The sequence below is a fragment of the Mustela putorius genome, unplaced genomic scaffold (genome assembly GCF_011764305.1).
Source record: "Mustela putorius furo isolate JIRA1106 unplaced genomic scaffold, ASM1176430v1.1 tig00537350_pilon_pilon_pilon, whole genome shotgun sequence".
In the NCBI taxonomy this organism is placed as follows: domain Eukaryota; kingdom Metazoa; phylum Chordata; class Mammalia; order Carnivora; family Mustelidae; genus Mustela; species Mustela putorius.
Window position 1 is genome coordinate 21,573,090 of NW_025422471.1, and position 25,365 is coordinate 21,598,454.

A 25,365-nucleotide genomic window follows, 5' to 3' on the forward strand; every position below is an offset into this window, starting at 1 on the left:
TATGACTGCTTTTACCCTATTCGCTTGAAATATTAAGCACTGCTGTTGCATGCTTAAAAACTAGAGACTTAGCGTCAATTTATTCCAGTTACTTAGCCAAGTATACACAAATAAGGTAAATAAAGCTCCTCTTTAACCTTCAATCCAGATTTTTTTTTAAGGCTGGGGAGGTAAAATGGAGGTTAAAAGATGTATCCTTTGCCCACAAGCCCCTACCCTCATCAGAATGTAAGTCCGGAGATCTGAGCTCCTGTTTCGAGTCTGCCATTAAGTACCCGCGCTACCTTGGCCTCAAGTCTATTACTCCTAGTGGAAACTACAACGTGAACTGCGCGGAGAATGGAGGCCAGCCTGGCTTTTCCCGCCTTCTCCTTTCAAAGCCCTGCCCCTCTCTCTTCCGGCCGTCTCATCTCGCCGATTCTCGCGCACTATCCCCACCTCCTCCCGCTCCACTCACAAGTACGGTTCCCGCCCCCGCCCACCTTGCCCCGCCCCATCTCCTGCTGGCCCCGCCCTGTCCTAGACCAAACCCACCACGTGTGGCGGCAAGTGAGGCGGGAAAGTGGACGCTAGGGGCGCTGCGGAGTCAGAGTCAGGGTCGGCCTTGTCGGCTGCACCCGTGGGGGACGAGGAGGACTTCAGGCTTCCCGTAGACCGGAAGAATCTGCTCAAAACCGCTTGCCCTGCAGGGGCTGGGCCGGTGGTAGCGGCACGGCCAAAGGCAGGTTTCCGGCCCGACATCGCACGATACAGAGCAACACCACCTAGACAGGGCCGAGCCAGGAGCGCGAGCCCGCGGCCGCAGGTCCCCGGCGTCTGCGGGCGCGAGCACGTCACGACCCTGCGGAGCGCCGGGGCGGGGGGCGGAGTCTCGGCTGCACAAATGGGACCGAGGAGGCGGGGTGGCCGCAATTTCGCGCCAAGCGCGGCCGGTTGCCTCCCGTCGTGGCGAGCTAGCTAGGAAGTGTTTACAGCTGCTGTCATGGTTCGTACGCTAAACTGCATCGCCGCTGTTTCCCAGAACATGGGCATCGGCAAGAACGGGGACCTGCCCTGGCCCCCGCTCAGGTACCTGCTAGGCCGGGGGGTCGATTGGGTTTGGAAGAGCTAGCGCGGGGTCGCGCAGACACTTGCGGCGGGAAGAGGGGGACGGACTTGGCACCCGAGAGGACGCGAGCTGGACCTGGGCTTCCTTCCGCCACCGGGAGCCGGGAGGCCAAGTTATTGATTTCCGTCTGCCCCTGCTGCCCGGCGAGGACATGTTCCCCCGCGGCTCCCTGCCTCACAACAAAGTCCCTGTCCTAGAGATCCCTCCACTCCACTCGCTCCCCTCCCCGCCAGCGCAGCGCCTGTGGGTCGCGTTAGAGCTGGAGCCCGCGGGATAATATTCTGAGTAACGCTGTTTGTCTAACTTGTAGGAACGAATTCAAGTTTTTCCAAAGAATGACCACAACCTCCTCAGTAGAAGGTAATGTGGGATTTTTAGGAGATTGAGGTTTGGGAAACATCTTGCTGAGTAAGCTTACCAGTGCAGATTTTTACTTAAATGAAAAGTTATCCGTGTTAATCTGGGACTTTTTGCCTTACCACTCATTTGTATGCAGTTCCCAAGGTTTGTCATACCACCACCCACCCACCCCCACCCCCCCAAAAAAAAGTTCTTTCAAATTTTATATGGGCAGGCGTACAGTTGAGGTACTGGGCAGAATTAGCATCTAGCTGCAGGTTTCAGTGAAGATTAGAGCATGGAAAAGAAATCAGAGGAGACCTTTGCCATAGTCCCTGCAGGATATGATAGGGTCTGAAGGAGGGCAGTGAAGAGGAGAGAAGTCCAAAAAACAGTTCCATGATACTCAGTATGGAGATAAGGAAGGTGAAGGGGATGCAGGAGGGATCCAGGATGAACTCTTAGATGCTAAATTTAATGACAGTTGAATAATCCTGGGTGAAGTGGAGAATAAAGGAGTGGAAACAGTGTGCAGTTGTTAATAATGCTAATTTTGAGTTTGGGGATTGCAGATACAGGCAAGTAGATGAGTTGAGCTGCTGGAGAGAAGAGGATAACCAAGGAAAAGAATATGGTGGTGGGATACTCGTTTAAAACCTAAGAGACATGTATTTGGTCACAGGAGAAGAAATAGCAGAATAAAAGGGAAATGGTAAGTGAGCCAGAAGCACATGCAGCATAACTTTAACAGGACAGATACAGGTTCGTGGATCTGGGACTTAGGTCCGTGGTAGAGACAAGATAGCAAGAGTTTGAAGCTTAAGGAATTGATATGAACCACTCTCTAGAATCCGAAGTATGATCTAGTCATAGAAAGAGCATCCAATGTCTGGCTTGTTTGCTAGTGTTCAGTAAATACAGTACTTGTTGGATGAGTGGATGGAAGGGTATTGAAGGTATGTTGGCTTTTTTTCTTTTTTCTTTTCCTTTCTTCTTTTTCCCCCCAACGTCTTTGTATGCTCTTCACTTATGTCCACCTTAATTGTTAGGCCAGGTCTGTACCATTTCTCTCACCAGAATTCCTCACCTAATGGCTCTGTTATTTTTGATACTTGGTATCTCTTTACTAGTACCTAGAGCTCTGTCTTTGAAAATGCAGTGCAAATCACATAAGGGGCACCGTGAATAATTGGGGGTTTAATTCTTGGAGGAAAGAACTTTCCAAATACAGAAAAACACTTAGTCTTACTACTTGTATTTATAACTGTTAGTATTTTTAAATAAAATCATGCTAATGATAATTCTTTGAAACAGACACATGTACTTCTTTTGCTATCCTGTCAGAATATATCAAGAATTATAGAAATGTGTATATTCCTTTATCCAGATATCTGACTCCCAGGATTTTTTCCTAAGTAATTAAACCAAAAATGGAAGCTATGTGTATAAAGTTTCCATAAAGCATTATACTTGAAAGAAGCACAATTGAAAGTGTTATAGCTTTTTTTTTTTTTTTTAAAGATTTTATTTATTCATTTGAGAGAGAGACAGCATGAGTGAGGAGAAGGTCAGAGGAAGAAGCAGACTCCCCATGGAGCTGGGAGCCCGATGCGGGACTCGATCCCGGGACTCCGGGATCATGACCTGAGCCGAAGGCAGTCGTCCAACCAACTGAGCCACCCAGGCGTCCCAAAAGTGTTATAGCTTTTTAATTGAGTGGAATATTAAGCACTTATCTTTAAAAGTATGATTGTTAGGGGTGCCTGCGTGGCTCAGTGGGTTAAGCCACTGCCTTCAACTCGAGTCATGATCTCAGGGTCCTGGGATCGAGCCCCACATCTGGCTCTCTGCTCAGTGGGAGAGCCTGAGTCCCCCTCTCTCTCTGCCTGCCTCTCTGCCTACTTGTGATCTCTCTATCTGTCAAATAAATAAATAAGTAAATCTTTAATAAAATAAAATAAAAGTATGACTATTAATATGCCTACAAAGCATACAAATATGAATAATACTGTCATATCAAACAGTTAAACAAGTCTTCAATCCCCACAGTAACCCTAGAAGTAGGAACTACTGTTATCTCCATTTTATAAATAAGGAAAGTAAGACACAGAAGATTAACATGACTTGTTCAGTAGATGACTGAATACACTGAACTTGGGCACTTTGCCCCAGAATCTTGGCTCTTCACTATTATACATGATTGCAGTTGAGTAAATATTGGATATGAATTGGATAATACCAGAGGGGGAAAAAGTTACTATATTTAGGAAATGGGTGATAAATGTACATTTTGGTAAGCCTGTTTTAAATTTTTATTTTCAGTACAAATCCACTAGATGTCACTATGACAATCATCTGTGTGTGTGTATGAATATATGGAACTATATACTCCCCAAATATTCTTTTTATGTGATTTTCTAGGTAAACAGAACTTGGTGATTATGGGTAGAAAGACATGGTTCTCTATTCCTGAGAAGAATCGACCTTTAAAGGATAGAATTAATTTAGTTCTCAGCAGAGACCTCAAGTAAGTGCTATAATAAATTCACCACAAAAAAATCATGTTTCATTTCTTAGGGTGGAGGTCAGTGTATGACAGTGTAAATACAGTTTATTGATCAAGCTGCCTAATATCATAAAGGTAATTTGCAGAAAATGAATAAGCAGTTACATGACAGTAACTCACTCTGCTATTTAAGGGATTGATTTCACCACTGTAAAAAGTCACATTAAATCTCAAATGTGGTAACAGATTTGCCAGTTTCCTTAAATTGTTACTCTGTAGGCTCAAGTATCATTTATATAAAATAAATAGTAACTTTTTTCCTAGTTTCACATATGTTTTGGGATTTGCCAGGATTAAGTGTTTTATCCCTGTTCTGGACTCTGCCCTCAATATAATAAGATAGAAATTTTAGGATGGGCTAAAAATCAGTCATAATCTTATGTCCTATTCCTAGTTTACCACAACACCCAAATAACATTTTATACTTGTATTCCTTACCCAGTGTCTACAGGTAAAAAATTTGAAAGTACTGAAGTCAACCTAAGGATCCTAGAGAGAAAGGAATGTCTCCACTTGGCCTGTGCTAGGAATTTTCCTGTCCTCCAGTCTAACACTGGAGTACATAGTTACTCCAGTGATGGTGTGTTAATCCAGTGATGATTGCATTGATGCTTGGAAATGTCCGGGGGATTTCATTCCAAGGAATTAGTTTATACATTTTTGGGTGCCAGCTAGACAAGTCCAAAATTGTGGGGCCGGCCATAGGGAAGGGCATGCTGGAGCTTTACAGCAAGGGCTGAAGTTGCTGACTGCAGATGGAATTTCTTCCTCAAGCCTCAGATTTGCTCTGAAGGCTTAAAACTGATATAATTCTGCCCATCCATACTGAAGTTATCGAATTATCAACTTTAATCACTTCCATAATATGCCTTCACAGCAACACCTAGATTAGTGTCTGAATAATCAAGGACTATAGCCCAACCAAGTGAACCCCTCAAAGACCCATCACATCATGGGAAGGAAAAGACATTATACACCATTGGCTAAGGGGGATCAGGCTTATATAGATTTTCTACCAAGTCCTTTCTAGGATAGCATAGGTAAAAACGTGAAAGAAGATCTACCAGGATATTTGCACTGGTTACCTCTGGATCATGAGGAATATGTTGATGTACATCTTGCCATCTGCTGCAGTCTTCGTACTGTTCTCTTCCTTTTGGTTGCTAGGATATTCTGGTTATCTCATCGCTTGGTAGAATTCAAATTCACAGACTATATTGCCATTCCCAGAGACTCTTTAGTAGCATATTCTTGAATACTAGTCAAGTTTATTTATGGCTAGCTTGAGCTAAAGAAATCTCAGTGGGGAACATACTCAGTTGAGCCAGCAAATCTCCTCAAATGATGAGTCTAATTTCTTCTTTATGACCCCCACCTGTGGTGTACGTAATTGGGTTTGGTTGTTTTCTTATGTATTTATATATAACATTTGTTGCTATATTTTGCTGGTTTTTTTTAGAGGCAGAAAATTTCAAAAGTCTTTATTATCAAGGAAAAAAGGTTATCAGTTATGAACACGTCTTACAGTTTATTTTTTGCCCTTCCTTCTGGTTCCCTACTTGAAGGTCAGTTATACACATAACCTGAGCACCTGCTGTGTGCCAGACAGTGCTAGATTTATTCTTGTAATCACTAGCTCATGCGGTCTTTTGGAAATACTCAATTTTTCATCACCACCCTCTAATGTAAGATGAAACTGAGTCCTCAAGGTAATCCCAGAATTTGGTGCCAAATACTAATTATTTTGGATAACTAGTTCCCTAAAGTATAGGGAGAGAGTGCTTTTCCAAAGCTATCTAGACAATCAAGTTGTGGCTTTAAAAGAAATATTATGTAGCCACATTTGGGACCCAGATTGACATTTTCTCAAAATGTTAAACATAGAGTTAAGAGTTATTGTATGACCCAGCAGTTCTACTTCTTGGTTTACAAAATGAAGAAAAAATAAAAACATATGACCACACAAGGTCAAATGTTCATAGCAGCATCATACATAATTGCCAAAATAGAAACATCCCAGATGTCCATCAGCTAATGAATGGATAAACAAAGTAGCTTATATCCATAGAATGGAATATTATTCCACAATAAAAGAAGAACCAATGTATGCTACAACATGGATAATGTTTGAAAACAGTATGCTGAGTGAAAAAAGCCAGAAGAAAAAGGCCACATAATTCCATCTATGTGAAATTCCTAGAATCAGATTCATAGACAAACTAGATTACTGGTTTTCTTGGAGAGGGTGGGCATGGGGAATGAATGCTAACAGATACAGGCTTTCTTTTTGGGGGGATAGTAATGTTCTAAAAGTAGGTAGTGGTGAAGCACCTGGGCGGCTCAGTGGGTTAAGCCTCTGCCTTTGGCTGGTATCCTGATCTCAGGGTCCTGGGATCGGGCCCCACATTGGGCTCCCTGCTCAGTGAGGAGTCTGCTTCCCCCTCTCTCTCTGCCTGCCTCTCTGCCTACTTGTGATCTCTCTGTCAAATAAGTAAATGAAATCATTAAAAATAAATAAATAAAAGTAGGTAGTGGTGATGGTTTTACAACTCTGTGACTACACCAAAAATTTGCCAAGTTCTACACAAAAGGGCAGATTGTATGGTATATGATTTATATCTCAATAAAGTATTTTTTTAAGGCTTCGGAACCAAAAATTTATGTAAATTTTACCATAATGCTGTAACTTTGACAGCATCTTCGATAAATCCAAAATTCCTTCCATGATATAAGATGTTGTAAATTGTCTCCAGCCCATAAAAGTTACCTGACATTCCATAGTAGTATAATTTTTATGGTCTCGCTATTATCATCCACAGTGATTAAAGCTTTCTGTCTTTTCTCACCACCACTCACACATTTAGTATAGCAAAGACTTAATCTGTCTTCTAATGTCTGCTCTGGTACCTACTAATTTTGTGGCTTCAAGTTTTATTAACTTTAAGCCTTGCCGAAACCCAGTTTCCTTATCTACTAAATGGGATTAATAATGAGAACTTCTTAGGGTGATTTTGAGGGTTAATTGAAATTTTGTATATTAAATTTCTAGCACACAGAGAGTACCCTATCAATATCAGCTCCTACTCTCAACCTTTGCTATTTGAGCAAAATTACCTTATTTTATATCTTACAGAAAATATTAATATTAATGGAAACACAGTGAACAGGCTTGTGTTCTTACTTTTATCCCAACATCTAACTTTGTTCTTCTTTCCCTCAGTTTTAAGGTTCATAATCAGAACCCTCCCCTTCCCCCCACCACTTTATTCTAGACTTCCATTTTCTCATGTCGTCAAGCCCTTGCTGTGTTGTCCCACCCTTTATTATTATTATTTTTAAAGATTTTATTTACTTATTTGACAGAAAGGGATCACAAGAAGGCAGAGAGAGAGAGGGGAAATCAGGCTCCCTGCCAACCAGAGAGCCTGATTCGGGGGTCGATCCCAGGACCCTGAGATCATGACCTGAGCCGAAGGCAGAGGTTTAACCCACTGAGCCACCCACCACCCTTTACCATATTAAACCTCACCACAGATTACTTCTACTTTGAACTTTCTTGGAGCTTTTTGTTAAATAACTTTAGTGACTTCAGTACAAACCTCAGTCATATCTATGGTCATCTATCGCTTTTGTGTTTTGAACATGTTTTTCTCTCTGAGATGCTCTGCTAAGGGATCTTTCTCCAAGGAGTATTCTCCCTCATCGCTGCACCCAGAAGATACATCCCCTCTGCTCCTCTGGCATCCTCCATGCGTCCCCATTGCGTGTCCTTCAATTTCTCTGCCTGCCAGTGGTACAGGGAGTGCTGTTCTTTTTCTTTTTGTCTCTATTCCCAGCATTTAGCATATCCCTTAGCAAAGCAGGGATTCAGAAATTTTCATAGAATAAATGACCATTGGTGATTTATAAATCTAGGACCATCCTATTTTCTAACCTGCCTTTTTCCCCCCATTTGATATATGGAAAGATTAATTTCTGTAAATATTTGTAGTGGCTGCATAGTATTCAATTAAGAGGATAGAACCTACTTGAACCAATTTTCAATAGTTGGACATCCCATTTCAAAGACTGAGTTTGAAAGGCTTTAAATTGAACTTTTTTTTTTTAATTTTTGGTTATGATGTGATTCTAGCCTAGGGTTTTTTGTTTTGCAATAAGCTTTCCCAACAGTCTCTAGGGAAATTGAGGCAGAATTTCATCTGCCACATCATCCTCTTTCACATCAGGCACAGTGGAAAAGATAATGTTTATATGGTACCCTGCGGTAATCAAATGAGGCTGCTCGAGGCCAGAGGACACTGGTCTTAGGGATTGCCTAAATTAGACCACACTATCCTGAGGTCTGAGGGTTCTAGAATAGGATACCTTTGTAGTGTGTGACCATCAGCTGAGAATCTTGTCTGTGTGGGAAGTTGCAGCTCAAGACTCCAGCATCAGGCTGCTGGAGTTCAAATCCCAGGTCCACCATTTCCTAGCTCTCTAACCACTGGTTTCTTAATGTCTCAGCCTCAGTATCCTCTATAAACAGGAATAAAAGTACTTACAAAGGACTGCTGTTCACATTAAGTGGTATGATGCACGTAAAGCACTGCCTCATCCCACTATATGGGAGAACAAGGGGGCACTGCATAAATGTTAGATATTTTCTTTCTACTATAACTATCCATCAGGTAAAAAGCAGCCTCTTTTGAATAGGGCCTTTAAAGAGAAGGATGGAGAGGCACCTGGGTGACGCAGTTGGTTAAGTATCTGCCTTCGACTCAGGTCATGATCCCAGATTCCTGGGATCAAGCCCAGCATTGGGCTCCCTGCTCATCAGGGAAATCTGCTTCTCCCTCTCCCTTTGTCCCTCCCTCTGCTTGTTCTTTCTCTCTCTCTCTATCAAATAAATAAATAGAATCTTAAAAAAAAAAAAAAAGCAGGATGGAAATATCATTAGAGTGCCTATAATGTACATTACCTTTCTTTTAATCTTCATCCCAACCCTCTGAGAGAATTCACTCTTAAGTTTGTAACAAGATATCGAGCATATCCTCTTGTTCCTTGACTGCATACAACCACATACCAATTATCTCTTGTCAGGGAATACAGTCTCTGTTAGCTTAGGATAAATATAGGAAGGAAATTTAGCAATGAAATAAGTCACAATATTGAGTGCTTGCTATATTCTGTTTACTTTGGTAGTTTCTAGGATTTGTGCTTTCACAGAATGAATACAGTGGGCTAATGAACTCAAACATTAGCTCAACTTCTTGCTAATTTTTTTCTACCCGTCTTGGATCAAGGGTTTTCTGTGAAACTTATTCCTAAACTGCTAAGTAGCAACATTTTGCAGAATCATTTCCTCTATGTCTCTATGATAACTAAAATCTGAAACAAATCCTTTGTTTTCCTTTTCCAGACTCACTAGGAAAGGGCAAAGAAGTAGTCTTCACCTGAAGCCCTTGCACCGTTTCAAGCCATTGTTCCACAATCTATACAAAATGTGTACCCCGTTAATTTAAAGTCCACACCAACTATTTATACCACCTTCTAAATTATTTTGCTATAACCCACCAACTTCTAGGATGCCCCTTCCAGTTCTTCTCATATGTCAGTTCCTAAGTCAGCATTTTCCATTCTACCCCGACTCCTATCATCATTCCTGATTTTAGCATCCTCAAATATTAACACCACCTTAACTCTATTTCAGGCATTCTAGACTTTAACTAGACTATCTTCTCTCCAAGTTCAAATCTGTTTCTTACTCAGTTCTTCCCCTAGCCTCATCCAACCTAGTTGCTGCAGCTGCCCTGACATCTTAGAGAATCTCTTGGCTCATTTAACCTCACACAGGCTCCATATCTTTTCCAGCTTTTAGTGAAAATATACTCTTTGTGCTCTTAACTCCTTTAGAGATGACAGTAAAATAAGTAAAATGTCTGTCAAGAAGGTGAGGGAGGAGGCAGCCAAAAGAATGAATGTCTCCATCAGATCTTGATTAATCATTGTTATAACTACAAGTTCAAAGGCAGTTATATAATTTTTTAAAGCATCAGTCTGAGAACTTGACATTGAATTGTAATTTCTGTTCTCTAATTACAATGGAAGCCAAATTCTACATGTTTCAACATTTTTAAAGGGAATTACAGACCTCCCTTGATTCATTGTGAACCATACATACACAAATGTGGTTTCTTTAAAGGATTCATATTTATGATGATTTGGGTTTTATAATTAATTGCTTAATATCATTAGGTTTTATAGAAATTATTTCTAATTCTTTTTTTAACCACAGGGAACCTCCACAGGGAGCTCATTTTCTTGCCAAAAGTTTGGATGATGCCTTAAAACTTATTGAGCAACCAGAATTAGCAAATAAAGTGGACATGGTTTGGATAGTGGGAGGCAGTTCTGTTTATAAGGTAGGTAAAATTATAAAGAAATGTTCTACCCCACTTTCTTTCAGCTCCCCTGCCATCTGAACTTTAAAAAAATTAAGCCATGAGCAAAGGAAGCATATTATTCCCACTGTTAGCTAGACATATTGTCAATTTGAATTATTCATTTTAGATACTATCATGAAAACTAAATAAAAATATAAAAGTGAGTTTTTAAGCCTGTTGGAGTTTATTTTCAATTCAAAATAGTTGATGTTTCTAATTTAAAAACATTCCAAATCCTTCCCTTAGAATCATACTTGCATCGCACTGTTTTCTGCTCTCTGGATGTGCCTTGATATACGGAATTATTTCCCTTTTTTCCAAGGATATATATGTTCTCACTGATCAAGGGATGGGGCTCTCAGTTGCTGTATACTGACTAGATGTATATGAATTTGTGAAAAGCAGAAAACTTTCCCTTAACAATTTTTATATAATATGAGAACATGGGAAAAATACTATATGATTTCATAATACAAGGAAAAACAGGTAAAAGAGAAAATAGTCTGCACTTTTTTTTTGTACACTCATGCCATGAATTCATAGGGAATGGGTTCCAGCATCTCAGCCTCCTTCCCTGGGCACAGCAGGCTGTACTTGAACCCAAGTACCTTTCTCTATGCTTCCTTCTTTTCCTGACCATTTTCTTTCACACACTTCAGGAAGTTATCTCAGCTCTTGAGGGCTAAATATGATGAATATGCACATTAATTCTCTTGGCAAGAATCTTGTCCTTCAGTTGTTTTCAACAGTGCCAACGGAATGCTGTACCCTTGTAGACTCTTCTAGCTTTGCTGTAGACTCTTCTAGCTTTGCCATGTCAGCATTCGTGGAGTGTTCCTGTTTGAACAGTGCCCTTTCCCTTGATGTCCACAATATCACCTTTCTTGTAGATGCCCATGTATGTGGTCACAGGAACAACTCCATGTTTTCTAAAAGGCCAAGAGAACATAAGGCAGATACCTCTCCTCTTTGCCTTGATTCTAGTCATTTTGGTAAATTACTGGAAGACGGAGACTCTGACCCAAAGCTTTTTTTTTTTTTTTGTAAGATTTTATTTTTAAGTAATCCCTGTACCCAATGTGGGGTTCAAACCCACAACTGCAAGATCAAGAGTCACACACTCCACAGACAGAGCCAACCAGGTATCCCAAAATATTCCTTATTCTTGATACCAAATGACTTTCAGCTTTCAAAATTTTTGAGAATATTAAATAGAATTTTTTGACTCTTAAAACACTAATGAGAGATTAATATTTTGTGGGAAGGAAAAAAAAACTTTGGTGGCTTGTGGTGACATATATACCCAAAGATTTTTTTTTTTTTTCTTAAAGATTTTATTTATTTGTTAGAGAGAGAACACAAGCACAGGCAGACAGAGCGGCGGGCTAGAGGCAGAGGGAAAAGCAGGCTCCCTGCCAAGCAAGGAGCCTGATGTGGGACTCAATCCCAGGATGCTGGGATCATGACTGAGCCAAAGGCAGCCGCTTAACCAACTGAGCCACCCAGGCATCCCCAGAGATGCCAGGATCCCAGACCTGTTTCTACAACCTTTGGTTTGCTTTATTTGTATTATGAGGAACTGGACATTTTCCTTTGATCTTGCAACCAAGGATGAATTTCTAAGAAAAACAAGTCGTTTTTTTATTTTGTTCAATATTCCTTTTGAATAAATTAATACCATATTGACTTCAAAATACATTCTTTATAAATATTCAGAATTAAATATAATTATATAACTTGGTATATCTATATCTATATAAGTCGTAAGGAAGTAGAACCTCTAGCTGATAATTTTGCTTTTTCCACCTGCCTCACATCACAATAGTTTGTAGAACATTTAGGCTTATCTTCCCTGGGGCCAGCCTGTTTTTGTAAACAAAGTTTCACTGTAACACAGCGATGCCCATTGGTTTAGTATTATCTATGGCTGCTCTTGCCCACAAAGATAAGAAAGAAACCATACAGTCCACAAAGCCTAAAATATTTAGCATCTGACCCTTTATAGAAAACCTTTACCATATAGCATTTACTTGGATACAGACCTTAAAATCCTTCTGTAGTTGGTCCCATTCAGTTTCTCTAATTTGATACAGTAAGAATTGGTAGAATTGTTTGACTGGGGCAAGGGAATTTATGATTTAATATATGCTGTAGTAAAAAGCCAAAAATAAAAAGTAATATTGGTTATATGCCCTTATTTGGAATTTCAAGGCTAACACACTTGAATTACCTGTTATTTTTTTTCCCCGTCTACAAGCTATTTGAAAATCAAGGGTTATTGCTTTCTTGGAGATGCAGTTAGGACTCTTGACTTTTTATTAGAGTTTTAAGATACTTGTTTGAGGGCAGTTTTGTTTTGTTTTGTTTTTAAGTTTTATTTATTTATTTAATAGAGGAAGACACAGTGAGAGAAGGAACAGAAGCAGGGGGAGTGGGAGAGGGAGATTCAGGCTTCCCGCTGAGCACGGAGCCGTTTTTTTCTGTAGAAACTATCAACAGTACCATAGGCAGTAGTTAGAAAAGCCATTAACAATATAAGGCCAAATACAGTCATTAGCAACAAGGGGCTAAGAAAGTAAATTACCTACTAGCATTATTACTATCTCATAAGAAATGGAAGCATTATTAAGTTCTGTGTAAATGTACTAAGTATGCCCTTGGGGTTTTCAGTAATCAAAGGCTCTTGAAATTATACTATTTTGTCCATATATATGCAAATTTTTCTATGGAGAATAACTAAATAATTTATAGTTCTTAATTCTTAAACAACTACCAAAGAAAAAAGATAATACTGAATGCTTAAATGAAAAAAAAAGAGTTCATGTCAGCAAACTAGAGGCCAGAATATATTTAAACTCACTGTCATAATTATTGATAATTATCAATAATTCTCAAAATAACTAAGACGTACTTTTCAGGACCCCAAAATAAAGAATGGGATATTTAAATAGCATGCTTTGGAGGTAACAGTTATGTAGCATGTCTCTAATACCTAGTACAAAATTGACTGTATAATTAAAACAAACAGAAATCTTAGAGTTTCTATTTCTTTTGACAGATAAATTAGGAAATTAATGCCTTTTTTTTCCCCCCCCCAAAGGAAGCCATGAACAAACCAGGCCATCTTAGACTATTTGTGACAAGGATTATGCAGGAATTTGAAAGTGACACATTTTTTCCAGAAATTGATTTGGAGAAATATAAACTTCTGCCAGAGTAAGTAAAATGTTATTAATTTGTCTAAAGCACTTTTGGATTTCCTGCTTAAGAATTATAGAAAGAGGGGCGCCTGGGTGGCTCAGTGGTTTAAGCCGCTGCCTTCGGCTCAGGTCATGATCTCGGGGTCCTGGGATCGAGTCCCACATCGGGCTCTCTGCTCGGCGGGGAGCCTGCTTCTCTCTCTCTCTCTCTTTCTCTCTCTGCCAGCCTCTCTACCTACCTGTAATCTCTCTCTGTCAAATAAATAAATAAAATCTTTAAAAAAAAAAAAAAAGAATTATAGAAAGAGTAATACTCTTCAGATTGAATTTGGAGTAGTTATGTTTTCTGTAGACAAATACATTGGGAATTTTTGGAAATCTGCTTTAACAAATTTGGGGATGTTTAAGTTCTAATCATCTTGCTGAAATCTAGAGAGTAGTCATTAGTTCATTCCACGAAATCTGTGCTGAGGATCAGATGCTCTCTTAGGCACTGGAGAAACTGTGCTTACAAGACAGATGCTATCCCTGCTCTCTAAGATTAGATTCTTTGTAGTAGAGGAAGAGGGTAGCAAATGAGAAACATAAGAAAGTTGCTATATGGAGAATTGAAATACAGTGATGTGGTAAATACTGTATTGTCTGAATTGAAATACAGTGATGTGGTAAATACTGTATGTGTCTGTATTGTCTGAGAAGTCCTCTCTGAAGAGTGGTATCTACGCTGCGATCTAAAATGGCAAGAAGCCAGCCATACAAAGAGCAGAAAAGAGCATTCCAGAAACCAGAAATAGTGTAGATACCAGAGGGCAGGAACAATTATGGTGTGCTCCCTAACCCTGCAAGCCACCGTGAGCATTGTAAGCAAGCAGGAGGCCAGAAGGGGTCAGACCAGATGCAGGTTTAGAGGGTTTGAATAGAGAGCGAGTGATACTGTTCCAGCTGTTTGTGGAGAACTGACAGGAGGGAGCAAGAGTGAATCTGGGAGACCAGTTGGCTATGAGAGTTGAAGCAAAAGAGTAAAGGATTTGGATAGCAGTGGTGGAAATCAACAGAAGGGGTTACACTTGTTTTACTATGGAGTTGTGATTTTAACATGAAACTGCCTGATTTTGAAGACTCCTAGCATTTTAGTTTAAAGCACTTTCATACTTCAGTATATAAAAGAAAATTTAAAAAGCACTTTTCAGCTCTTGGCTATGGAGAGTAAAAGATTAATTGTATCCATATTTGCAGACTAGGTTTTAACACATTCTTTCAAATAGTCTCAGTTGAATCCAGTCATTATTTAAGTTTGAGTTTGTTTTAGGAAATACCTCCTAAAAGAACATTCAGAGTCAAGTCTGAATACATGGATGGCCAGGCTTTAAAGTAACCATCCATAGAGTAATAGGTAATAGTCATGAATCTAATGAAGTGTGTGACTGATTTCCTTGGGCTTTTAACTAGCTGTAAAGAAAACTGAAAATTTTAAGAGCTTTATAAGTATTCTAAACAGCTGAAGTACAGCCTTTTGCTTGGTCTCCAAAGGTGACCACATAGAAAAATCACACTTAGTGATTTTGTATATATTTATGAAATCAGCTAAATTTTTTTGTCACATCTTATATGTTTCTCTTATACTGCTTAGGTTGCTGATTCTCATATTACGTGAATATTGATCTCTGCTGTCCCTCATTCCATCTTTGCTAACAAAAAGAAAAAATTACTATGTGAATTTACCTTTCCAAATCCTGTTGCTCTCCATCAGACCTCTTTTCAGAACCGACTCTGGGATCCTTGATAACTTAAAATATTTTACTACCATTCTGGCACTCAGCCCTTAGAAATGAGGAATTTAACATCTTTACTGAGTGATGATTCACACATCACACCATTCACCCATTGAAAGTATATGTTCAGTGGTTTGAATATATTCAGATTTGTGCAACCGTTACTACAGGGATTCCCTTAAAGAATTTTGCTATCTAAGCAGTATTTATTTTTCTAAACCATGAATGTGTGACGTCTTTCTCCTTATTTAGATACTACTATAAATGGAGCTTTTTCATCATTTTATTTTCAAACTGTTCATTGGTAATAAAACCGATAGAATCAATTGTAATAGATATAAAATTGATTTTTGTTTATTGATCTTGTATCCTACAACCTTGCTGAACTCATTTATTCTAATGTTAGTGAATTCCTTAGGATTTTCTGTATGCAGGATATACATTTACAAATAGAGGTAGTTTTATTCTTCCTAATCTGCATTTTTAAAATTTCTCTTTCCTACCACTTGCTCTGGCTAGATCCTCCTGTGCAGTTATGAACAGAAATGGCAAGAGTAAGACATCCTTGTCTTGTTCCTCCTCTTAAGGGAAGGTATTCAGTCTTACCATTAAGTATATTACCTGTGGACTTGTCATACATGCCATTTATCTCATTGAGGAAGATTTGTTCTATTTCTACCTCATTGAATACTTTTATCATGAGGAAGTGTTGGATTTGTCAAATGCTTTTTCTGAGTCTATTGAGATAATCATGTGGTCTTTGTCTTTACAAGGTTATTAATACGGTGTATTACATTGATTTTCATATTAAACTATTCCTACATTTCCAGGATAAATCCATTTTTTAGTAATACACAGTCCTTTCTATATGTTCCTGAATTCAGTTTGCTAATATTTTGTTAAGGATTTTTGCGTTTATATTCATAATGGAATATTGGTCTATAATTTTCTTTTTCTGTAATGTCTTCACCTGGTTTTGATGTCAGAAGAATTACCAGCCTCACAGAACATGTTAGGAAACGGTTTCATTCCTCTTGTATTTTTTTGGAAGAGTTTGTGAAGGATTGGTATTGGTTCTTCTTTAAATGTTTTAGAAAGGGGCGCCTGGGTGGTTCAGGTCATGATCCCATGGGATCCAGCCAGTGTTGGGCTCTCTGCTCAGCAGGGAGCCTCTTTCCCCTCCCTCTCTGCCTGCCTCTGCCTATTTGTGATCTCTCTCTCTCTCTCTGTCAAATAAATAGATAAAATCTCTAAAAAATAAAAGAAATGTTTTAGGAAGCATTTTTAAGATGGGGGGGGCGGACAGAAGAAGAAGGAGAGAGAGAATCCCAAGTGAAGTCCATGCTTACCATTGAGCCTGGCATGGGGCTCCATCTTATGACTCCGAGATCATGACCTGAGCCAAAATCAAGAGTTGGATGCCACTCAGACACCCCTAGAAAATTTTAATTGTGGGTAGATTCAGATAGGAAATTGCTAGCCAAAGCCAAAATCCAAGGAAATTGCTCTAAAATGGACATTCTAAACAAGGCTATGAAAGAGAATGAAAAGTCTTTTTTCATTGCATCATTTGATGGTTATCTTACCTTCAAGCCTGAACCAACATAATAATAGCCTCTTAATGGTGAAGTGGAAGGAATCCCCTAAGGGTAAATCTGGAGTAGGTCAATCTTTGATGAAGTAGAGAAAAAGGAAAACAAAGGGAATATACCTTGTTCCTGGAAGTTTGTAATGTTGCTCAATTCTTGAGCTGCTTTCTCTCCAAATCTCTATATACTGAGGAACTTAGAATTGCTCCCTACTGTCCAGAAATGAACTCTGATCATTCTCCCCTTCTTCTTTCCCCACAGCTACACTTCGTTTAGACCCATTATCCCTATTAGTGGGCCTCTTGTGGTTCCGTAAGTTTCAGTTCAAACACAGTTATCTTTTATTAACACCATACTTCCTGATAATAAAAGCACTAGTAAAAGGAAATAAAGATGAGAAGACTAAAGTGCAAAGAGAATAAAATTAGAAGTTAGGTGAAACCACAAGCGGTAGAAACCTCAAAGCAGAAATTAGTCTTAACAAAGTAAGGTTTGACTTTGTGTCTGCCTTTTTCCCCCATGGGTCATTGTCTGTGCAATTCATTTTTTCCTTTTTCTTTTTTTTTTTTTTTAATGACAGCACCATGCCAGCCTGTCCTCTAAGGCTCTGCCCTCATTCTTCTTGTCTGGAAGAAATCTTTCTGCCTCAATTTCACACAAGGCTTCAACCAAACCAGCAGGCCCAAATATTTTCTATCAGCAGTTTTCTGCTTAATGAACCCCAAACAGGTTTTCCTTTTAGTTAACAATCTTCTGTATTAACCTTTCAGTCAAAGAGGATAAAGACCAGACGAGGTCTTTGAAATAGTAGTTGGCTCCAGAGCTGGTACAGATGTCCCTTATCAATGGACAACTCGAGAAGGGTTTTTGGCTGACGTTTCCTCTTCTGTTTCCACGACGTCCTAACAAGTCAACAGGATCCTTATTCATGTTATTTGTCTGTCTTTCTCCTGAGCCTGTGCTTGCTGTAGAGCTTTCATTTTATTTTAGTTGTGAGTTGTTTCTTATGGATAACTGCTTTAGAAACTCTGTTTACCTCTTAGACTTTACATTAAATTATCTCTGTAATAGTCTCATGATACTTTGTCATTTCAGATCTTAATATCTTTTCATATTCATTGGATTCCTTACTGCTTGAAGATTCTAGAGCTGGATTTCTTTCTGGGTGGTTCATATAGGAGGTATTTCCAAATCCTGTTAGGCTTAAACTCAGAGTTCATATGTGACTCCTAGGCCATTGGGAAATATGATGGTGGGGTAATTATGGTCATTATTAAAATAGACTGTATATGTGAATATTGTAGAAAGTAAAATTAAAGGTAAATAGAAATGAATTTCAGTTTCACAGAGCAGATTAACATTAATACTGCAGCTAGTGACCATAGCCAGCCAATAACATGGTATTTCTGATACTATTATTCATGGTTTTTTTTTTTAACATTTTATTTATTTATTTGACAGAGATCACAAATAGGCAGAGAGGCAGGCAGAGAGAGGGGAGAAGCAAGCTCCCCGCTGGTGGAGAGCCGGATGCGGGGCTCAATGCCAGGACCCTGAGATCATGACCTGAGCTGAAAGCAGAGGCTTAACCCACTGAGCTACACAGGCGCCCCTTATTCATGATTTTAGAAATAATTTTGATGCTTTGCTTTTATTTTATTAACTGAGAATCTTGATACTCTTGAGAATTTTACACACAGACAAAAATGTAAATGTTGCTTTTGCTGACTCATTCCAAAGAAACTAAAGTCATGGTTAAACATTGGCCTCATAAAATCATTTCTTTAAAAATTAAGGAAAAATGCTTATTGCCATTACAACAGTGGAACAGGGCGCCTGGGTGGCTCAGTGGGTTAAGCTTCTGCCTTCGGCTCAGGTCATGATCCCAGAGTCCTGGGATCAAGCCCCACATTGAGCTCTCTGCTCAGCGGGGAGCCTGCTTCCACCTCTGTCTCTCTCTGCCTGCCTCTCTGCCTACTTGTGATCTCTCCCTGTCAAATAAACCAATAAAATCTTTAAAAAGATGAAAATTAAAAAAAAATAAAACAGTGAAACAGAAACAGCTTAGAAAATGGTTAGTAATAGAAACATAGCTTCTCCCTCGGAAATATAAGTTTTTCAAGAAAAAACAACTTTTTCATCTCCTTATACATCATTATGCTGTTACTTTATGTCTCTAATTATATTTTTTTATCACATGGCATCACCTCTCATTAGTCAACAAAAAGTCAATACCTGTTATTACTCAGCATTGTACTGGATATCAAAACAGATTTAATTTTTTTCCTGTATTATCCTTGCTACATTGAGTTTAGAAAATATAGAGATGAAACCAAATGAAAATATTAAAAGGTAACATTTGTAGAGCACTTAATGTAAAATCATGAACTCAAAAAAAAAAAAAAAAGAAAAAATCATGAACTCAGTGCTAAATTATTCCTAAAGACGAAGACTGTGTTCATAACTAAGTATCACACAGTAGAACCAAAGTGAGACACGAATCTGAGTAAAAAAGTGTTCCTCCTCACCACCTGGAGCATATGGGGGGGGGGGTGTAGCCCACAAATACTGATGAAGTACAAGATTTGGGTTGGAGATGGGAGTGGTCAGTACAGCCTTCAAATGGAGAACCAGGGTTTTGGTTTTCTTTGCCCGTGGTGGTTATTTTTCAGTGTGGGGAAAAAAATTTATTGTGGTAAGAATAAACATGAAACCCACTCTCAATAAAATTTTAATTATACAATACAGTATTGTTAACTGTAGGCACACTGTTGCACAGCGCATCTCTAGAACTTAATCATCTTGCACAACAAGCTTTCTTCCCTTTGAACAGCAGTTCTGTCTTCCCTTCCCCCCAGCCTTGTCAACCACCATTCTACTCTCTGTTCTTATTAGTTTCACCATTGTAGATACTGCAGTATTTGTCCTTCTGTGACTAGCTTATTTCATGTAGCCCAGTGTCCTCCAGGCTCATCATGTTGCTGCATATGGCAGGATTTCCTTCTTTTTTGAGGAAGAATAATATTCTATTGTATGTATACAGCACATTTTCTTTATTCATCTGTTGATGGGCATTTAAGTAGCTATTGTGAATTAGGCTGCCAGGAACATGGGAGGGCGTATATCTCTTTGAGATCATGATTGCTTATCAAAAAAGCCCCCAAGAGATAACAAGTGTTGGTGAGGAGGTAGAGAAATTGAAACTCGGTTATACATGTTGGTGGGAATGTAAAATGGTGGAGCCACTGTGGAAAACAGTACAGAAGTTCCTCAAAAATTAAAAAAGAGAACTGCCTAAGATCCAGCAGTTCCACTTCTTGGTGTTCACCCAAAGGAGGGCCTGGGTTTTGAATTGGAAAGTGGAGGGAACACAGAGCTTACTGAGAGTTAGAAAATACCACATAAAGAGTGATGCCAGGAAAAGAACTGCAGTAAGCCATACACTGGGAAACTGGGCATTGAGCGGCAGGAAGGACTCAGAACTTCAGTTCTGCTCTAAGCGGCTGATGGTTGTATTTTGTTTTTCCTTTGCTCAGATGAGAAATTTGATACTAGGTGTGAGATTTGCAAAATGTTATTAAGCAATTTCATAATTTCATACTGGCTGATTGGTAGTGGAAAGAAAAGAGAAACTGCTGACAGTGGTTAGTTTTTGGACAAAAGAATTAGGGGTCAGAAGAAAGGAGAAATTGCCCTTTTTGTTTTCTAACTTTCTATATAGTTTGAAAGTTTTTCTTTCCATTCCTATATGTAGTGTACTTGCATAATACCCAGTTTCACAGTGGCTTACCATTGTGAAGAAAAAAAGGAAAGGAAAACTTTTATTTACCTTATGCACTATTTATGCCTCTTGGCCGAGAGTCAGGGAATCTTTTTATTTTTATTTTTATTTTTTTTTAAAGATTTTATTTATTTGACAGAGAGAGATCACAAGTAGGCAGAGAGGCAGGCAGAGAGAGAGGCAGAAGCAGGCTTCCCACCAAGCAGGGAGCCCGTTGTGGGGCCTGATCCCAGGACCCTGAGATCATGACCTGAGGCTAAGACAGAGGCTTAACCCACTGAGCCACCCAGGCACCCCACAAGGAAGCTTTTTAATTGACACATTATTATGCATGTTTTTCTTTTACAGATACCCAGGAGTTCTTTCTGATGTCCAGGAGGAAAAAGGCATTAAGTACAAATTTGAAGTATATGAGAAGAACGATTAATGTGAAGGTGTTTTCTGGTTTATTTCAAGTTAGTTGTTTCCCCCTCCTCTCCAAACTATTATAGATTTTAATATTAGAAAAAAAAGACTTTTGTTGACTTTAGGTCAGTGGATAATTACCTCTAAGCAATGAAATTTTATTAATCTTACTTGGGCTATAGTTAAGACTAATCTTAACTAGACCATATCAGATACCATTTGTGAAACATTTCTGGCTATAACTGTATGTTGCCCATCAACAGCACCTTCCTAGGGTAGCATATCTACCAAGAGCCTAAGTGAGACAATCCCCTGATAGCATACATTGAAACCAGGACTTAGAAAGATAGGACTAGACAGATTGTCCAAAGGTCAGAAATGGATTATAAATAGAAGAGCTAGAACTCAGATATTAAAAGAAAATTAGATCAAAATAGGAACTTTGAATTCTCTATGCATATGACACTTCTGAAAAAAAGTTCTGTTCATTCAGAGAATCTGTAAGGTGAGAACTCTAGTATATTCCATAGGCATAGTAAAGAGGCAGGTAGGATACTACCTTTCTAAAGGTTAAAAGAGAAGGTCTGAGACCTCTAAAAACTCTGCAATCTTCAGTGAGATTCCCTGGCATGTTACAATGTTAGAAGAAGCTGGCCTATATAAAAAGAGATTTAGTAACAAGTACACGGCTAGAACTAGAAATTTAAAAGGTTAATGAATTGAAAATGGATAAAGCTAGAAACCAAAATTACAAAGATGGAAACTAAATTAAACTTCACTGAATTAAAAAATGAAAATTAAAACACATTTTACCTGTCATGTTAGCAAAGATGTGGATTGTTATGTATCCAAAGAAATAGCATTTTATGCCTTGTAAATTAATCCAACCTTTTAGAGTTTAAGTAGCAATATCAATTAAAATTCAAAATATTCTGCGTTTGGGCCCAGAGCTTCCACTTCTAGAAGTTAATCCTGAATAAAGAGATGGACCCAAGAATATTTGTTGCACCACTTTTTTAAAACTTGGAAATAGCCCAAATGACAAGAAAGAAGTAACTAACCAGTATGGCTACAAAATTTAATATTGTCTGTAGCAGTTAAAAGCAATGAGGTACTAACAGGAAAATGCCAAAGACTACTAAATAAAAGAAGCACATTGTGTATAGTACCTAAAATTTTTAATAAGTGTATGTAGTATGCATTGGAAAATATGTGCTGTAAACTGTCGAGAGTATCAGAGTTGGGTGTGTTATTTGACGCATTAGGTCTGCCTATTGTGATTAGATTTTTTTTTGGAAGCACTATGTGTTTGTTTTCATGCACAGTCACTTAATAATTGAGCCATTTATTTTCAAGGGTCACACAACATTCCAAAGACTGATTGCTAGGAAACCACCAGGCTGTCTCTGGTTTGTTCATCTTTCAAGACAAAAAATCAAGTCTTACTTTTTCCAGGTTGATTTATGAAACAGCACTGTAAAGTGATGATAATTTGAGACCAAAATGTAAATGGTATCACATACACATGTGTTTTAAATATTTAGGTTAGCCCATTTTGTTGCTGTGAGGTTGAAATTATGTAACATAACCCACGTCCTAACAGACAGTGTTTCTCGAAATGTCATCCCCATTATACCTGTATGAGGAATGGGTCCCAGAATCTGCAGTACAGGGGCACCTGAGTGGCTCAGTCAGTTGAGCATCGGACTCCTAATTTCGGCACAGGTCATGATCTCAGGATCCTGAGATCAAGCCCCAGGTCTGGCTCCACTCAACATAGAGCCTGCTTAAAATTCTCTCTTTCGCTCTCCTTCTGCCCCTCCCACTCCACTAAAAAAAAAAAAAGAAGAAGAAGAAGAATCTGTAGCGTAAACCAGCACCCCATATGATTCTGAAAACTACCCAACAATGTAAATCACCAGGTTATAGAGTGCTTCTGCCCTCTGAGGAAGAAAAAACCTGAACTGTTATTTCCTATACTAAGGCATCTAAGTAAAGCAAAATAGAAAAATGAGTGAATTGTAAGTCAACATGTATGGGATGGGAGAAAGTAAAATTGTAAAGATTAGACCTGTGCGTTGCTGATCTATTTTAAGAAGTAAAGATTTTCACTTAATTAAATATGTAATAAAAATACATATGAAAGTAATGTTAGCGACTCAAAAAGGTACATAGTAAACAAATGCAAGAACAGATGTCCTTTAACAAGATGCTTTTTTTATAGGTAGTAAACTAAAAACTGTACAGGAAATGACCTAATTAGGCACCATGACTTTGTGAGGGAAAAGTTGGCCAGCCAGCCACTGAAAAACATTCAGAAAAATGATTTCTGAAAGACTGAAACTTGTGATCAAGGATTTTCCAGTTGGGACAAAAAAGAAATATATAATTAAATGAGTCTGAGGATGAAATTAGAGATTCTAATGAAAAAGTATTGCTCACAAAAGGGATAGAGCCTCTGGCTAAACACAGAGGAAAAAAGACCTACAGTCTGTGTGATTGTGCTATTTCTGTGGCAAAGTGAGATTGTACTGCTGGCCATTTCTAATTATTTGCTCCTGACATTTCTGTTCCCCAGGAGACCTCAGATGGACCAGGAAGTTTTTCTGTCCATACACTGACATTTCTGTTGAATCTCTTTATTCTTGGAATAAAAAAGAGAACAAATCAGTTTGTGTGGTATTTCAAATAACTTTGCAGTCAGTAATCAAACTAGATGTGAAATTTACTATTGGATAACACATTTTAGGTGGTCTGTACTTCTTTGTCGCCAGGGCAATAGGACACACAAACCGTGAGGGAATAGAGGGTTAGTCTGCAAGAAGGAGAAGATTTAGTGATGCTGAAACTCAGGAAAAAGTGCAAAGAAGATTTCTACAGCACCTAAACAGCCAAAATCATTTGGGAAGGCATCCTGCATGAGACTGCCTTTTTCCAGCCCCTGGTCATAGCACCCTACAAATGGCCAACATTTTGTCTGCAGGGTGGTTTTTGATTGCCAGTCCTCTTTGATAGGTGAATTATCAAATCCTAAGCTCAGAAGTTTCCCCATAGCGTTTTATGACGAACTCTTTCAAGCACACAGAGAAGTTGAGAGAAATAGACATTAAGCACCCATTTATCCATCACCTAGAGTCTATCATTATTAACACTCCTATCTCTGCTTTTCCACATACTTAGCCGGCCGGCCAGCAGCTTGCACATTGTCAGTGACCGTACAATCTTTGTTTACATGGGGGGTTATAAAATTTATACGTGGAAATGCAGATCTGAAGTGTAGCATTGTACAGATTTTAATAAACCCATGTGCCTATGTGACCTAAACCTCTGTCCGTCACCCCAGGAAACTCCTTTATACCCCTCGACAGTCAGTCCCCCGCCCCCAAAAGCAAGTGTGTTACTCTGGGTTTTTTTCTTCATTGTAGATTACTTCTGCCTGTTTCTGAACTTCCTATGAATGGAAGCTTAGGGTGTGTGCTTGGGTCTGGCTCATTTCGCTCAGCATCATTTAATTGAGAGTCCCCCAAGTCAACATGCGTCACAGGTTTGTTCTTTTTCATAACTGACAGGCCTTCCATTGTAGAGCCGCATTACCATTTGTTTTTCCATTCTCTTGATGAATATGTGGGCTCTTAAAGGGATTTGAGCTTCGTATTGAAGGATCTAGGGAGGTGGTGGGTACTGAGAGTCAGTGGGGAGGCAGATACATGCTCCAGGCAGAGGAAAAGTCGTGAAGAAACTTCATCTCTGGATTCCAAAACCCAGGACAGGGTCTTAACAAAGAAGGAAAAGTGTCATCAGGTCCATCAAGTGCTAAACACCTGCTTCTTGTTTGAGGCACCTCTCAATCTCTTGTCTTCTCTTTTCTTCCGTGTGTGTGTGTGTGTTTTTAAAGAGTGATTTATTGGAGAGAGCACTAGCAGGAGTGGCAGAAGTAGAAGAGAGAATCCCCAGCAAACTCTGAGCTGAGCGCGGAGCCAGACTGGATGCTCCATCTTATGACCCTCAGATCACGACCTGAGGTGAAACCAAAACCAGACTTTTTTTTTTTTTAAAGATTTTATTTATTTATTTGACAGACAGAGATCACAAGTAGGCAGAGAGGCAGGCAGAGAGAGAGGAGGAAGCAGGCTCCCTGCTGAGCAGAGAGCCCGATGTGGGACTCGATCCCAGGACCCTG

General features: G+C 39.1%; 2 protein-coding genes across 3 annotated transcripts in view; one reads left to right on the forward strand and one right to left on the reverse strand.

Annotated features, from left to right (window-relative positions):
- MSH3 (mutS homolog 3) overlaps positions 1 to 846 on the reverse strand; it is a 180,670-nt gene extending 179,824 nt beyond the window's left edge. Inside the window, 1 exon segment of the mRNA XM_045074386.1 lies at positions 535 to 846. Coding sequence (XP_044930321.1) covers positions 535 to 741 — 207 coding nt within the window. The 5' untranslated portion in view covers positions 742 to 846.
- DHFR (dihydrofolate reductase) lies at positions 845 to 23,855 on the forward strand. 2 transcript variants are annotated; one of them, XM_045074387.1, is made up of 7 exons: positions 845 to 1,068; positions 1,419 to 1,468; positions 3,869 to 3,974; positions 10,291 to 10,417; positions 13,539 to 13,654; positions 21,129 to 21,214; positions 23,764 to 23,855. In XM_045074387.1, the coding sequence occupies exons 1-6, from the start codon at positions 983 to 985 to the stop codon at positions 21,205 to 21,207; spliced, it is 564 nt and encodes a 187-aa protein (XP_044930322.1). In that variant the 5' UTR covers positions 845 to 982; the 3' UTR covers positions 21,208 to 21,214; positions 23,764 to 23,855. The 2 variants fall into 2 exon arrangements, with proteins under 2 accessions (XP_044930322.1, XP_044930323.1); XM_045074388.1 differs by lacking the exon at positions 1,419 to 1,468 and having other exon boundaries at positions 21,129 to 23,855.
- The last annotated feature ends 1,510 nt before the right edge of the window (positions 23,856 to 25,365 follow it).

Bases quoted from the DNA above. Each gene is read 5' to 3' on its own strand.
- DHFR (XM_045074387.1), top strand. From the start codon at position 983: ATGGTTCGTACGCTAAACTGCATCGCCGCTGTTTCCCAGAACATGGGC. The intron at 1,469-3,868 runs GTAATGTGGGAT...GTGATTTTCTAG, and splicing joins CACAACCTCCTCAGTAGAAG to GTAAACAGAACTTGGTGATT. The intron at 13,655-21,128 runs GTAAGTAAAATG...TTTCTTTTACAG, and splicing joins AAATATAAACTTCTGCCAGA to ATACCCAGGAGTTCTTTCTG.